The sequence below is a fragment of the Leuresthes tenuis genome, unplaced genomic scaffold, assembly GCF_036924035.1.
Source record: "Leuresthes tenuis unplaced genomic scaffold, fLeuTen1.0.hap1 SCAF_8, whole genome shotgun sequence".
In the NCBI taxonomy this organism is placed as follows: Eukaryota; Metazoa; Chordata; class Actinopteri; order Atheriniformes; family Atherinopsidae; genus Leuresthes; species Leuresthes tenuis.
The window spans coordinates 13,445,384-13,459,987 of NW_027325362.1; the positions used below are offsets into that span (position 1 = coordinate 13,445,384).

Here is a 14,604-nt window from a genome sequence, read left to right on the forward strand (position 1 = left end):
AAGCACTTTTTAGCATCGCTGAAAGACTTGAACAGAAAGTTGGCCTGTCTGTGCACTGCATTGTCCTTCCATGATTACAAAGCCCCTCCTCCTCTTTCTTTTCTCCTAATGACCGGACAAGCGGACAGGCTCTGGCTCCAAGCACTGGTCAACTACTTAAAAAACAGAATCCACAGTGGAAAAGTGGGTCATCTTCTCCTAACAGAAAAACATGCGGTAACACCTGCACTCTGACCACTAACATGGATACAATCTTGTTCACGTGCCATAGCATTATAGCAATTTGTCTGTGTGTCACGTTAAACTAAACAGAAACCAAACCAAGACAATCACGAACCAACAAGCTGCACTATGACTGTAAGCTTGCACAAAGACAAAAACCCGGTCAGAATAACCTTATGACAGAGCAGCATGTAGGTCAACCTGTGGTCAGCTGATCTGCACTGATCCTGTCTTGTTTGAGTGGCCAGTGCTTTAGACCACAGTCACACCAAGCTGATTCTGATACAGTTTATGACCTGACATAGACCTGCAACAAACAAAACAATGACAAAGCACAGTTCAAAATGAACACCTCTGCTTTTCAGCCGGTTTCACAGAAAGCCAAACTTCTATAGTTCTGCTTCATTGACTTCTAACTGTAACTGCATCATCTTAGATCTAAATCAGTTGCTCAGTGACTCTCCTGTTAGCCCTCATCCTGCCTCCTTCTTGAAAACACACTCAAATTACACCATTTTCTGCAACAATACTCACATGGACATCAGTCACACACAAACACACTCCCTAACACTTACCCAGAGCCAAGTAAAGTCCCTGCACATCTCATCTCATTCCCTTCATAACGCAGAGAAAAGACTCAAGTGTCACAAATGCTCCTGTTCCCGCAGAGGCCAGTGGCAACTCTCAGAGCTTTTGCTGCTTCCAAGGCTCCTGCCAGCGCCTTATCACTCTCACTCACTGTACATATCGCTTACTCTGCTTTCTTTCTGTCTTCCTTACTTCCTCTCTCCTTCTTTCTCCTCCTCTGCTCTCTGATCTGTCTCTTCCCTTGTCCAGCGTCTGCACAATGCGCATCAATTATTCAGAGGCAGTCTCCCAGTTTCTTCAGCTTATCCAATCAGAGCGGGGCTCTGCACTAATGGGCTCCTGCTGTACCTGCTACCGGCTCCAACACACTCTCGAGACAGTGGGTAGGAGGGAGGGATGGATGGAGAGGAATAGACAGGGGGAGCAGAGGAGACAGACGAGGAGGAGGGAGCATAAGAGGAAGAGATAAAGACAGCTAGCCGACGCAGGCAAACAGGAGAAGAGATTGAGAAGGCAAGATATTCTAGTGCTTCTCACCTTTGTTGTGATTGAAGTGTTCGGTCTAGCACTCCATTTCCCTTTTTCTCTAAGTTGTTATAGTATGCAAGAAAGCCCACGCGTGTACTCCAGCACTGCGAGTGGCATTTGTCAAGAAGGGCAAAGAAAACCAGAAGGAGAAAAAAAAAACCCTGCAAGCTCAGTTTGCAAACTTGCATAAATGGGAGGAGCTTAATATGCTATGCAGGCTGGGTGGAAGCCAGTGCATGAGAAAGGAAGTGGGAGAGGAAGAAAGATCAATCTATTCAGAGACAGACAAGCAGTAAATTATTGGGCTTATCAGAGAGAGGGAATCCCTGCCAGCAGGACAATATAATCTGACAGCATCCCCCTTGTCTTCATCAGAGGCCATTTTGCAAATCTAACTTGCAAGACATGTCAGAGACGAGCAGAACAAATGAGTCAAAGAAGAGGGAAGTTGAGGGTGAATCTGAGTTCATCTTCTCGCAGCCTACCCCTTAACACAACCCAAAACGACAACACGACCCAGCTGTCACGTAAATGCTGAGTTGTGCTGTGTCGTCTGAAGGAGGGCAAGCCCACAGGCCTCGTGACAGCAGAGCGAAGTTTTCTTTTGTGTGGCTTTCGTGTAGCACACTCAGTCATCAAGAGTTTCACAAATATCCCACACAGCACTGAAACACTCACTCACACAACAGAGGCTTTGTTGGCCAGAAATATAACTTTAACAGGGTGTGTCAAAAGTCCCTCAGGGGGTTGATGGGTGGTGTGGGGGTGCTGGCTGTGTCCTGAGGTGTGGGTGCCGGATCAATCAACCCCAAACAAAAGGAGGATTTAAATCATCTGCTTCATCTGGTTTTTGACAAGAACAAAGTCCTCTGTGTTTGGACTACGACATATTCAAAATGAATTTGGTCCCAGTTGTGTAAACCACACTAAACTAATTAAACAAGTGACAGAGGACCCAATCCGCTAGAGGCGGCAGTAGCAGCTACCCTTCTGAGTACTTCCCCCATGAGATTTCCTTCTATAAACTTCATAGTAAAGTTCTGAAGGTAGATGTGGGGTTGCAAAGGGGTTTCATCATCTGAAACGCACCACTGGAGTGTCAGAGGAGAGGCCCGCCTGCTAAAAATAAACCTGGTTTCCTGTTAATAATTCAGTGCACTGCTCTTACTCAGCAGTAATTAAATATAAAAGTCTGTAAGGTTGATTAGGTCAGTAACAAAGGATGCCAACACCTTCCCTCTTGCTCTACACACACTGCTTACAGATGGAAAGAAACCCGGGGTTATAAAATCAATCGAGTGAAAGTAAATTGAAACAGATAAGTATTAGATTGTTGTCAGCTAAAAGAAGAGAAGCACTCACGTGCCGCACAATGGGACAACACAAAGTCTAGTGGGAGTGCTTCGCCTGTCTTCTTCATTCGCCTACTTTGCTTGCTAAATGATGGGAGTTATGGAAAGTGTGTGTTTTGCATGTGTGTGTTGATCAAAAGGACACAGGGTGATTTACAGCCACACCCTGGAAGTTTTCTGTCACTGTTGACAGACCGGCTGTTTTCCTGATGTGAAGCAGCAGATCACCTTAAGAGTGCGCTCCGTTGACAGAAAATCACATGTGATGAGCGCGAGTGGGAAGAACACAACTAACCACCCAGAACAAAGATTTGGCCTTTGAGTCTTTCTCTATTCCTCCACGTCCTCTTAATCGGCTGAGGAGGGAAAACTAGACTGAAAACAGAGAGCATCAAAGTCAACGGTCAGTTGTGTAGACATAAAGACATCAACAGTAATCATCTAAAGCTAAATGTCAGCTAAATACGTTTAGCCATTTGTCTCGGGCCAACAAAAAGAACAGAATTCTAATTTCCTTGAATGATAAGCAGAAACCTGTGTCTGCCTTAACAATAAACATGATCATGAACAAATATTTTCATTCCCAAGAGCCACTGTCACTGCAATTCAGAGTTATATCTTGTTTAAAACACACATTCATAACAGGTCACACTTGAGATTTATTGCAATTGCATTTAACAGTTAAACTGTCGAACAGAGGACGTTTACATTCAAAGTTTACTACCGTGGTTTTAGCGCCATAAGGACAACTGTTATGAGCTTGATAGCAGACTGACAGATTCACTGAGGATGGAAACAGCAAAACCCTGGACAGATTATGTGGATAATCTGATTTGTTGTCTGCTGAACTTCACAGTAGCCCAACAGCTCAGCCTGTTGGGGTTGTGCCTATATGTAGGGCAGCTGCACACCTAGCATCTGATGAACCTCCAAAGAGTTGGAAATCTGCCGGTAGCACACTACAGATTATTAGGAGCAAAACATACAATGTCTCATAATCTGACTATTTACCAGATAATGACACAACCTTGTAGCACATTGCTACTACACTGAACCCAAAAAATACTCTTAGAAACCTAAACTTTGGGACAATGCTAGGTAGCAGTACGTCAACAACAATAAAGCCGTGTGTCTTCTTTGCTCCGAGAGTTAACAGTGCTAATGCTACATTGCCTAACAGCAGATAAATCTCTTCACTGGCTGATTCCAGATTAGAGCAACACAATAATCCCCCCAGGCTTCACTGCAGGGTCACAATCTCCAGACAGCTCCTCAGTAGCAGCATGCTGTTGCTGACAATCTCTCCACTTCGTTTGACATTCTTTATTGGGACGAGTGCCACCCATGCTTTTGTAGTTAGTTCACGAATTATCTTAGCTGGAAGCTACTGGCAGACAGAGATGGCATTCAAACAGATCTTCTTTGGAGATCTGAAACTGACTTATGTTTTGTGACTCATTTACAATAAGTTCTTTTCATTTGCATGCACATTCATTTATAAAGGTCTATCGCGACAACTGCTTTAACAATATCTTATTTGATGGAAGCTTTTAAAAGAGAACGTCAGTGTGATTGATATGCACTCTTGCGAGTCTGCCTCTTCCCCCAAGAAGCCCATAGACAGCATCCCAGAATCCTTGACCCCGGTCTGAGCTCTCAGGTGTCAGATTTGCAGACTTCTGTCGCCATGCAGACTGTCAGAGCATCATGCCAGAGCTGCACAATTAGACACACATCTACACACGCACAGACACAAACAGGTTGGTTAAAGAGCAGCGAAGGCAAAATCTTTCTCTGCTTCTTATGCATATTTATGGGCGCATGGATGTGCATCGTGTCTCTTCTGTCACCCCCTTCTTGTCTGTTTTCTCAGACAGACGTCCTTGTAAGGGAGCTGAGACGGATGCTTGGTGAGTAAGATCTGCCCTGAGTCACATTTGCCTCCCAACCCGACAGCCTGCCTGCCTCATCTGATGACTGGCTGCATCATATCTCCTCTCCTTCCTCAGACCCTGCATAATTACACTATAGCTCCCATTTGTCTGCTGTGCATAAGCAGCTCTTCCTGAAACTCAGTGTTGCTTTATATTAGATCCCAGAACCATCAGCAAGCCTGAGGATGATTCTGCCTTTCGGTCGGGCTCAGCGAGCCAGTCAGAGCCATGCCTGCACAACAATCACATTATCCTGACACAGGAACACAGACAGAGAGAGAAATACAGCAATCAATATTGTACACTGACGTCTGTCTGACCACTTAGGTTCCTCCCAACAAGATGCTTCCCGCCACAACTGAAAGAGGATATTCAGCTTTAGAAAATGCTGTTATCGCGGGGCATTTGAACAAAAAAGCAGAAACCGATACATTTCAGGCTTTTGAATATTTTGTTGCAACAAACTGCTGCTGGCATAAAGAGTAATGGGGTAAGATTTCAGAGCCTTACTTTTAACACTGTCACCACAGTGTCTGATTTGGGCACAAGGCATGTTCACCTTGTCAAACACAACAACAACATAGAAATCAGAGCGTTTACACACAATATTCGCCTCTTAATTCTCCCACACACGTAGCTGCTAAACAAAGATTTTATCCGTGTTCTGAACGGATGGCAACAGCATTGTCAGGTCTCTATCAGGCAGTCCGGCACACACCAGCGACACCTCTCCAGCCATCCATCTCTTTCTCTCCATCACCCCTCTCTCCCGCCTCTGCACGTTTTACTTTGACAAATGCACAAGAACAGGCCGCTCCTGCAGGACTGTGGGAGGCGGGAAGGGGAAGTATGGATCGGGGGGAAATTGGATTTGATAGATAAATGTCTGAGGATAGCATTACTGCTTTCTCTCCCCTGCATCGTGTGTGTGTGCACGCAGGCTGCACATACAAGTGTGGGTATGTGCAGGAAGACTGTTGAGTAGACTGTTTTTCTGAAGCTACCACTCAGACAGCTCATCTCAATAGCACATTAATGTTTAATGGGAACTAAAAATATCTTGACATTATGAGGCTCTATGGGCTCTTTTTTTTTACGTCTGTGGCTGCAGTAGTTGGTAGAAATCAAACATTTCCAAACCATGGATTTATGCCGACTTTAAAACAAGTGTTTATATGTTTTTACGTGTTGAAAGGAACACAATAATTAGGAAACTACACTCTCGGTTCGTAAAGTGAGGTAAATTGAGACTTTAGGCCGTGACTTCATGAGTGAGATTTTGTGTTACTGCCTTACAAGTCAACAGCAGTAAATGGTATGAAGGATGAGCATGCATCTGCTTGCATTTTGTTAAAGTAAAGAGTCTTACCGGCGGACTTAGGAGTGAATTTGTCCCGGTTGGCAGCACACACAGCAAGCAACCTGTAGCCCAAGTCCAAGTCAAACCCCTGCTGAGCAGCGACACGACTCACCACCTGCACAAAGAGCAGTAGATCATGAGTACAGCGGCTGTTTATCCATCATCTTAAACTGGATACATTGCTTCATTTCCTAAGATTCTGACCTTAGAGTGAGGATGGTAAATAAACAGCAGAAAGCCCTGGTTGAGGCAGCTCAATCCTTTCACTTTTTTTTTTCTTTTTTTAAACTCTGCTTGTATTTTTGAGCCCTTGCTATGATTATACTTAATTTCTCCCTTGAGAGTCCCACATTCTGTGAACACACTCACAGAACCAGTGAGATTTATGTGGAGTCTGCAGTCTGGATTGCTCCAATGATCCACAGTCAGGATGAGTCTCATGACTACATCCTCCTCCAGGAGAGGTGAGAGAGCCAAACCACAGTCGCCCTGCAGAATTTCACTGCAGAGTTTCTTAAAGGTTATCCGGAAATAAGTCCACTCAGCCTTCCACGAGGTAGACAGTGCTGGAAAATACTGGAATTTCAAACACCCAAACAAACCAGTTAAAGGTTAAAATAAGAGGTACTGGGATGGGTGTATGTCCAGCTAACCTGATCAGTTTAATGGTAAGGGTGTATATATTTAAAAACCCGAACACGAAGCAAGACCCCTCTAGATTTTCATATTAGAAAGGATGCTGAATGATGTTAAACAGAAACATTATTAGAAACATTATTATTAGAAAGGCATCACTCTTGCTTCCATGTGCTCACTTTGACCTCAAAACACACATTACCATGAGCTGATGTGCTTTTAGTGGAGCCAGCAAAGACCCCGTGCCACAGATAGTATGGCTGCATGAGCACTGCATGAACAAAAGGTGGAAACCATGTCAATAACTGGGCTTACTGAATTGCTTTAAACAAGAGACGATAACATACCAGCATACACTTCCAGTGCAGCCGTATTACATTTATCTGGAGCTGTTTAGGAGGCATCGGCATGTCAACATAATTCATTTGACCAAACCATATTATGCAAACAATCCTGACAAACGGTCAAACCATGTTGTTGTCAGTTGTTTAATTTCCTGCGTGAGTGAGTCTGCCTTACAGTTTGTACAAGGCAGGCAGCCAGCTAAAGAAGCTAGCATAGATTCAACATGGATTTAACAATGTTTCACCTCATAAGCCTTTTTTTTTCAGCTTAATCTCCCTCTTTGGACATACATCCAGGCCTGTATTTCTGTCAATATTGAATAGAGGGCAAGTGGAGGTGCTAGAGGGTTAGTGGGCCACGCTAACCCGTGTTTATCTCTTTACAGTTTTTTTTATTTAATTCCGCTCGTTGCTTAAACGCTTATATTTGAGAGACAGCTCCCAGTGAACTATGTGGGTGTCTTTAAAAAAAGTGTGGGCCTACAGACAGAAATATTCGTGCAGTATGTCTGCATGCACTGACTCCACCCACACATACAAGACACGGCATGCAAAAAGTAAGACAAAAGCTACAATTAGCACTCAGACAATGTTAATAGTATAGGAAAGATTGTGTCATCTTCTATTGGTTATGCAGCAATGCTGGATCACAAGACGACCTCCACATGCACAATATGCCGAATAGAACAAAGGAGGCACACATTTGATTTGCAGAGTCATTTTCAAAATTTCAGTTCAAGGCAAAATCCTTGAAAGAATGCATAGACTTGTTGCATGCAGTAACTCTCCAGATAAGCAGCAGTTAGCTTTTTGAGGCTGATGAAACAATTTAGCTGATGGAAAGAGCCCCATGCTGAGAGGGAGCTCTGCGGTGGGCCCCATTGTGTAGCTCTTTATCAGCCTTTAAGAGGCTTTTATTGTGATTTACACATTAATGAGCATTTATCTGTTTGCTCACGTGAACACTTCAGCTGGTAACAATGCCCTTTCAGTGGTTTAAAGACTGAAGTTAGTGCCACACATCTGAAACGTTCAAGTCTTTGCTTTCAGGACGCTTACACAAAGGTGAGTGTGTGTGAAAGTGGGGGATTTGAGAGCCAGAAATGGCTAGTTACTGAAAAACCTGTTCTCTGCTCTTCTCTTCATACGTGTACATGTGTGTGTGTGTGTGTGGGTGTAAAGTTTATATTTGAAATGAAGTAGTGGCCTCTGTCTACAGCCATAGCTGCTGACTTAGACAACTTGTGGTTAAAAAATAAAAAAACTGGTGAGACTATAACCTTGCTATGAAATGTTTTTAATATGAGTTGTAGGGAAAATAAAGACCTAAACCCAAACATAGATTGTTTAACTTGAAATGTTAACTTGCAATGTTTCAAAAGACGTGGACACATCATCCCATCTTTTTTTTCCTCCCCCAAGTATGCACAATCTAATTACTGTTTTGCTCGTGTCTCCTAAAAAGTACCTGAAAAACTCAACGAAAACCATAATTAGTGTTTGCGTACCGTCAGACATCCCATGAGACTTTGCTCGAAAGGTCGCTGGAAGGCCCGGGGATCTCCACACCAGTCGAGCAGCTCCGTGGCAGCCGAGTGGAAGTTGGCCGGGTTCTGTAAGTGCTGTGCAAACAGACATTGAGGAGACCGTCATTACAAACAATGAGAAATAATGAGTGTTATTTTTTTCCTCACATTGAGTACAAATTGGAAAAACACTGTAACCAAATAGTTTTGCAGCCTTACGCTCTCCCTCTAAACTGCCTTGATTTACTGTTTTGTGTTTCTGCACAACCCTGTAAGGACCTTGACTCCTTCTAACATACGCCCACTCCGGGCTCTGCTGCATTGTGGGAAGATCACACCCATATCAACAATAATGCCAGTGTTTCTTCCTAATCTCTCTTGGCAACACCCATCCCTCTCCCCCATCACCCACACAGCAACCAGATCGTTCCCTCCAATCTCCCTTCTCTCTCTTCCCCTCATTCACTGCCGGTTTTCAGAGTAACAGAGCCTCGGCACCAGAAGTCCACCGGCTGACTTGGCCGTGCATAAAGAAAACAACCTTGGTCCTGGCAGCTTTCTGTGCAGACTCAATACGAGCCGTTGGTGTGTTGTCTAATCTCTTTCAGTCTCTGTCTGTCTCTCTCGCTTGTTCACCGAGGCCTGAAACAGTTGAGTCTTTTCTTCCCAGTGTCTGAGGGCTACTGAGGCTGGCAGGGCACAATAAGCGCTTTTAAAATTGGGCTCTCTTTCTTCACGGCTCAGGAGGTTAATAGCTCTGAAATGGCGCAGAGCTGCAGCTTGCTCAGTCGGCGAGATTGAGCCCACTTGAAAGCATTTATTATTCTCATCTAGAGCTGAAGCATCTTGTGTTGTGTGTTCTTGCAGAGAGGGTAGAACTATTGTCTTTAGGGGGCAGTAGAGGTGAGCGCTTTTTTTTTTTTCTTGAAGCACGGCTTTTTAGTGCCGTGTAACAAAAGGAGCTCTTGGTTGCGAACGCGATGTGTCAGGCCCGGTATCCGCCCACTGAGAAAATCTCTGAGAGCCTCCAGTGATATCATGGGTTTCAAGAGAGGCCTAGAGTGACTCATCTTTTGTGATGAGAAGATTAGCCATTATAGAGTTAGTTGTGAACTCGCTCTCTGAAGGGGTTTGACTGATAATGAAGAAAAGCACCGAGAAAAAGTGAGAAATACTCTTGTTGAGTAAGAGGGAGGAGAGGAGCCTGTTCTAGATGAGTGATATGATCTGGCGTTATTGCTGCTTGATGGGAGGCACGTCAGCCTCCAGCACGAGAGGAATCAGAACTAGCACAGCAGGGGCTGTCTCTCTAGATCCGAGCTCACAACTCCTCCTGCTGCAGCACTTGCCACAAACTCTGCCTGACAACCTGCACTCTGGCTGCACTGAGTTTAGGAGGGAGGAAGGCGCCTGTGCTGCGCCTGTTGTTGCTGCTGAGGGTTGGATGAGGACGAGAATGGGAAGGTGAAGGATGAACAGCCGCATTGGTGGAGTAGTCGGCACAGAAAGAGCCAGACATTTGACAGATTCTCCTCTGTGAGATGACGGGCTGATTTCCCTCCTTTCCAAGCCAGCGTCAGATCAGGCTGTTCAGTGCCTACCTGGCTCCATGAAAATCAGCATAACACCTGGCTCTCTGCCAGCGGCTTTCCCCAAACTATAACAACACCCTGCTGGCAGAGCCGCCACAAGCTCAGAGCTCACTGACTAACTGAGTCCCTTTGAAGTCTGCTTTACTACAAGCTCTTTTACAGCAAGAGCTGAGGAGTATATAAACCAAGCTAAAACTAGAGCATTTATTAAGGTGGACGTTTTAAATCCAGTTATTTAGGGCTTATCAGTGACAAAGAAGAAGGCAAGAGAGGAAGCTTTTTAAAGTGAGTAGCTTCAATTACAACAAATATTACCAATTTGAAAAGAACATTTCTTAAAATGAAGACAACACATGATTACATGCAATAAAAAGAGGCCATCAGTCTATTCAAAATAGGGTTACTGTATTAGAATATAAGGGCAACAGTAGGAAAGGAACAAGAGGGATGTGTCAACTCATAATCATGCTCTAAAAGCTTCATTATTCGCTGATTTATTCCAAGGCAGGGTGTCATATGAATGTTGGAAGATAAAAAGGATCACACCTACATATCATAAACAAATATGCCAACAGCTTGCCAGCTTGCCAAGCAGTCTATGAGTTCTACAGACTATTAATCACAAGCAGAGGCGGTAGCCCAGGGTTATATCTATCTGTCTATCTGTCTGCTTCTGTCTGTGAGGGGTCTACTGAAAGCTGACTGTCAAGGAAGCATCTAAAGCACAGCCACAACAAGGGCTGGCATACGTCAAGAGACAAGAAAGTGGTGTAAGGGAACACAGGACGAAGAGAAAAAGGGGGGAAAGAGACAGAAGTAGAGTCTGTTACTCTGCTTTGAAGTCTATTCTTGTGCTCACTGCCAGACTTGCCTCCCTCTGTGACCCAGAGCAACATGATCTGTGCGACTGCGGCTAATAGCCAGACAATCTGATGCCCTTATAAGGTGATGAGAGGAGAAATGTAACATAGGAAAATTCTTCTGCCTTTGCCTCTTAGAATCCACGTTTGCATTGCAGTAAAATAAGTGAAAGCAGCACCCCGAGGCTCCCACAGACGGGTCCTTATACACACCTGTTTGATGCACTGCAGCCTGTCATTGGTCTGCTGGATGTGCCGGTCCATCGATGGTAACGTGTTCATCTTGATGTCTCTACCGGGACTCCATTAAAGGTTTTTTTTTACTCTGTAAAAGTAGAAGAGGTACATCTGTTAGAACTGTCAGGTCCCTCATGTACAGACTTTATAGCCTGTAAAGTTCAAACAGCATTTTAGCAGCTTGACAAATGTTCAAGTAGAGAAGGCAGCTTGTTTACACACTGACTCATTGAAGTGCTTGATGTGCCTCAAGCACATATTTTTGGCAAATGCATGAAACTGAAATGCACCACAGCAGCACTGTTAACAGCAAACGGAAACATGATGAAAATAAAATAAAAGATTTTCTGCTTTTTGCTGCCTATGGGAGGAAAATCTCACTCTTTGCAGTTGAGAAAGGACAACTATTAAGAAGCAAGCCTCCCATTCAAAGTTATCAGTGTGACTTAAACAATTACTTTACGCCAGCATCTAAGAGAAAAGATAAGGTTCAGCTTCACAGCACCTCTTTCTTTCTGTGTATTCTTTGTTCAGTTCCAGCAGTGAGCAGCAACCACAACAACAATCTCAGCCCCATGCTCACTACTCTGACCATCGCAGAGAGACGGATTGAGTCTGGATTAATAGGTATCGTGCTGGTTTGCCAGCAAGCCCTCCATCCCTCACCATCCCTCTGTGTTTATCTGCATCAGCATTGGTCCGCCCCACATTCCTCCACACAAAAGGCCAACTGAGGAACCACAGGTGGGGGTGGGGGCAGGGCTCTGGAAAGCTGCTCAGTACTGATAAAGGGTCCCCCAAGATTCCCCGCTGAGAGAAATGGAGCTAAAGAACGAATCCGAGGCACAGGAGGCTCAGAGCTCAGCCAAGGAGTTTTCATGTGTGAAGCTCAGCCACGGTGTGCTTATCTTCGAGGGAGTACAGCATATATGCACAATCTTTCTTCTTTTTTAAACACGCACACACACTTAAGTGCATGTAAACACAAAAACTTGAATTCTTAGCTTTGATAAAAGCGAAAAGGTAAAGCTTCAAAGGACCACTTTGAAATAAGACTGTATTACTAATCCTCTCAGCTTTAAGCATTACCAAAGTAGAATTACCTGGAGTGCTCTTGTGCAGTCTTAAACGTCAGTGAACACGCTGCTTGCACGAGTGAAGTGGAATTCTAAAGTAAATGTTGCCAAACAGTAGACAGCTACTTGTCAGCGCACATTCATTGGTCTTTCCTATGAGGTCCCTACAAAACCGCTAAATGTGCACACTGCAGGGCACAGAGCCAGTCTAATTGTGCATGACATGACCATAACTTTGGGTGGCCTAATTCTGCTGTGCTGTGATGTCTCCCAGCATCCAGCAGATGTCTCCCTCTCCTGCTGCTTACCAGCGTGTCTCTTTCACACACTCAACTCAGAGCAAGTGTTCCAGCGAGGGCTCCTCTAAGCCCTGACAAGTGCTACAAATCCCATTCAGCATCCAGGCAGCTCCGCAGACCGCTAACAGGGCACGCTCCAGCCCAGCGCTGGCCGTCTGACCTTGTGGTCATTGATTAACTGCTTCTCCTCCGGCTCTCCTTTCTGCTGGCCCAACACATTGAAGCCAGCACTGAGAAGCCAGGAGGAGGATGGAGAGCTGCATCTTCCTCCTTGCCTCTGTAGTTTGACACGTTCCAACATGGACAGACACCTCTCCTCTCACAGACATGCAGCACTTTTGTTAGTCAATCAAAAGACGGGCCCTCGGGTTCGAAAAGGGAAAGGAGCGAGGTGGATGGCTGGGCACTGTTACTGAGATAAGAAGTCAATCCACCTGACAGACTGACTGTGGTGACTGACAGATGCTACAGCGTAACAGAAAGATGTGTTGCATAACGGATGATGCTTCAGTGGAAACAGAGCAGAGCCTTTTCTGTTGCCCAACATCCTCACCCTTGTCAAAATGAAACAAAGCAATCTGCCATCTGACCACAGGACGGGAAGTTGAACCTTTTTTTTTTTTCCTGCTGTGCCTGCTTTGAAAAAAAACCCAAAACACCTTAAATGTGTAGCATTTTTACACATTTTTAAATTTCCCTTCATGCTTTTTGGGCTTCCTTCATCGTTGTTTAAGTGTGCACACGCTGAAGACAGGCCTGCTTGATCTTTATTGTCTTCCAAACATTTTAATCAGCTACACTCAGCTCCGCTTACCAGAGCTGCAAAGGAAAAGGATTAGACATCCAGTTATGATGCACACATTACAAGCTCCCTTTAAAAACACGAGGAGGATGCTGTTATGCAGAGCATGGCAACAAACCACAAGTGACACCGACATCCACGGAAGCGTCTGTCTTTTTCTTTTTCTCTCCTAAACATGGGCTCCCCCCCCCCCCCCATCCCTCTCTCTTTGCAGAGCAAAACAAGCTGGGTGAAGCGGGGCAAGAAATAAGTGCTCTGAAACAAAAGCACAGTAATATGAAAGGCATGCGGCGTATGGCAGGAAAGGGGGCAAGAAGGGCCGGGCCCGGGCTCGAAAGAAGATGATTTCTAATGGCAATCTAGTGCAATCTGGTAAAATGACCTTTTACCAACTGTCAACTGCTATAAAAAAAAAAAAAAACATTTTAGACAACCAAGTTTGCAAATGCAACAAAAAAAAAAACCCAATATGTTCACACAGAACTATACCACTTGAATACAGAAGTGATTACTGGTATGGTGAATGCACACCTAGCAAACATTAACCAACACCATCAGGGCAAACTATGCAAAAAATGAACAAATGGCACAAAGTGCCAAAGTGCGACTGCATGTATCACGAGTTTAAAGGCACTGCCGGGCTCAAACCAGACCAAACTTTCTCTTGGTTTTATTGAGGCACGTGACTGATGCCATCTGCTCAAAGAACAAATGCCATCAGTAATGTGCTCGTTTAAAGCTGGAAATGCAACCCCCCCCCGAAATCCAAACTAGTCAGCTAATCAGTCAAACATGACAGAGTACAAAGCCACAGGTAATTTTTTGTTTGTCGTGTGCCAAACTAACAAATTGCCGGATGCCGTGTCAATATTTGGCACAGTGATGTAGATAAGCAAAAGAAGACAAACCTGCCCTTCAATAAGGCATTCAGACAGATAATGAATTTCTTTGGGGTAAACTTTAGGCTTGGTAACACAAAATTATATAGTATGAAGCACAATGAATAAAGGGGAAAACCCCAAAAAAGGCACAAAATGACTTCCTCGTATGTTGTTCTAGAGCAAAGTGTTGAGTTACTATCAGTAACTTACAAGACTTTTCAAAGAAATGTTGATTATTGGGGCAGTGGAAGTAAACTAATTGTAGGTGTACAAGAAAATTGTCAGCAACCTACATTTTGTTGATTATTTAATGTTTTACGCAATCTCTCAAGTGGTAAAATGATATGAGCATTGGGCCACAATATGG

At 44.4% G+C, this 14,604-nt stretch overlaps 1 protein-coding gene across 6 annotated transcripts in view; it reads right to left on the bottom strand.

Moving 5' to 3' along the window:
• The window catches only part of zmiz1a (zinc finger, MIZ-type containing 1a), a 94,602-nt gene that overhangs the window by 17,892 nt on the left and 62,106 nt on the right, over window positions 1–14,604 (bottom strand). For 4 of the 6 annotated variants that reach the window (XM_072390913.1, XM_072390911.1, XM_072390912.1 and 1 more), the window contains 3 exons: window positions 11,156–11,267; window positions 8,473–8,586; window positions 5,994–6,099 (listed from right to left, as the gene is read on the bottom strand). In XM_072390913.1, the coding sequence (XP_072247014.1) occupies window positions 5,994–6,099; window positions 8,473–8,586; window positions 11,156–11,224 (289 nt within the window). In that variant the 5' untranslated portion in view covers window positions 11,225–11,267. Of the gene's footprint in view, window positions 1–797; window positions 1,297–1,347; window positions 1,870–5,993; window positions 6,100–8,472; window positions 8,587–11,155; window positions 11,268–14,604 lie in introns of those variants that run through there. The other 2 variants (XM_072390914.1, XM_072390915.1) reach the window with 2 other exon arrangements.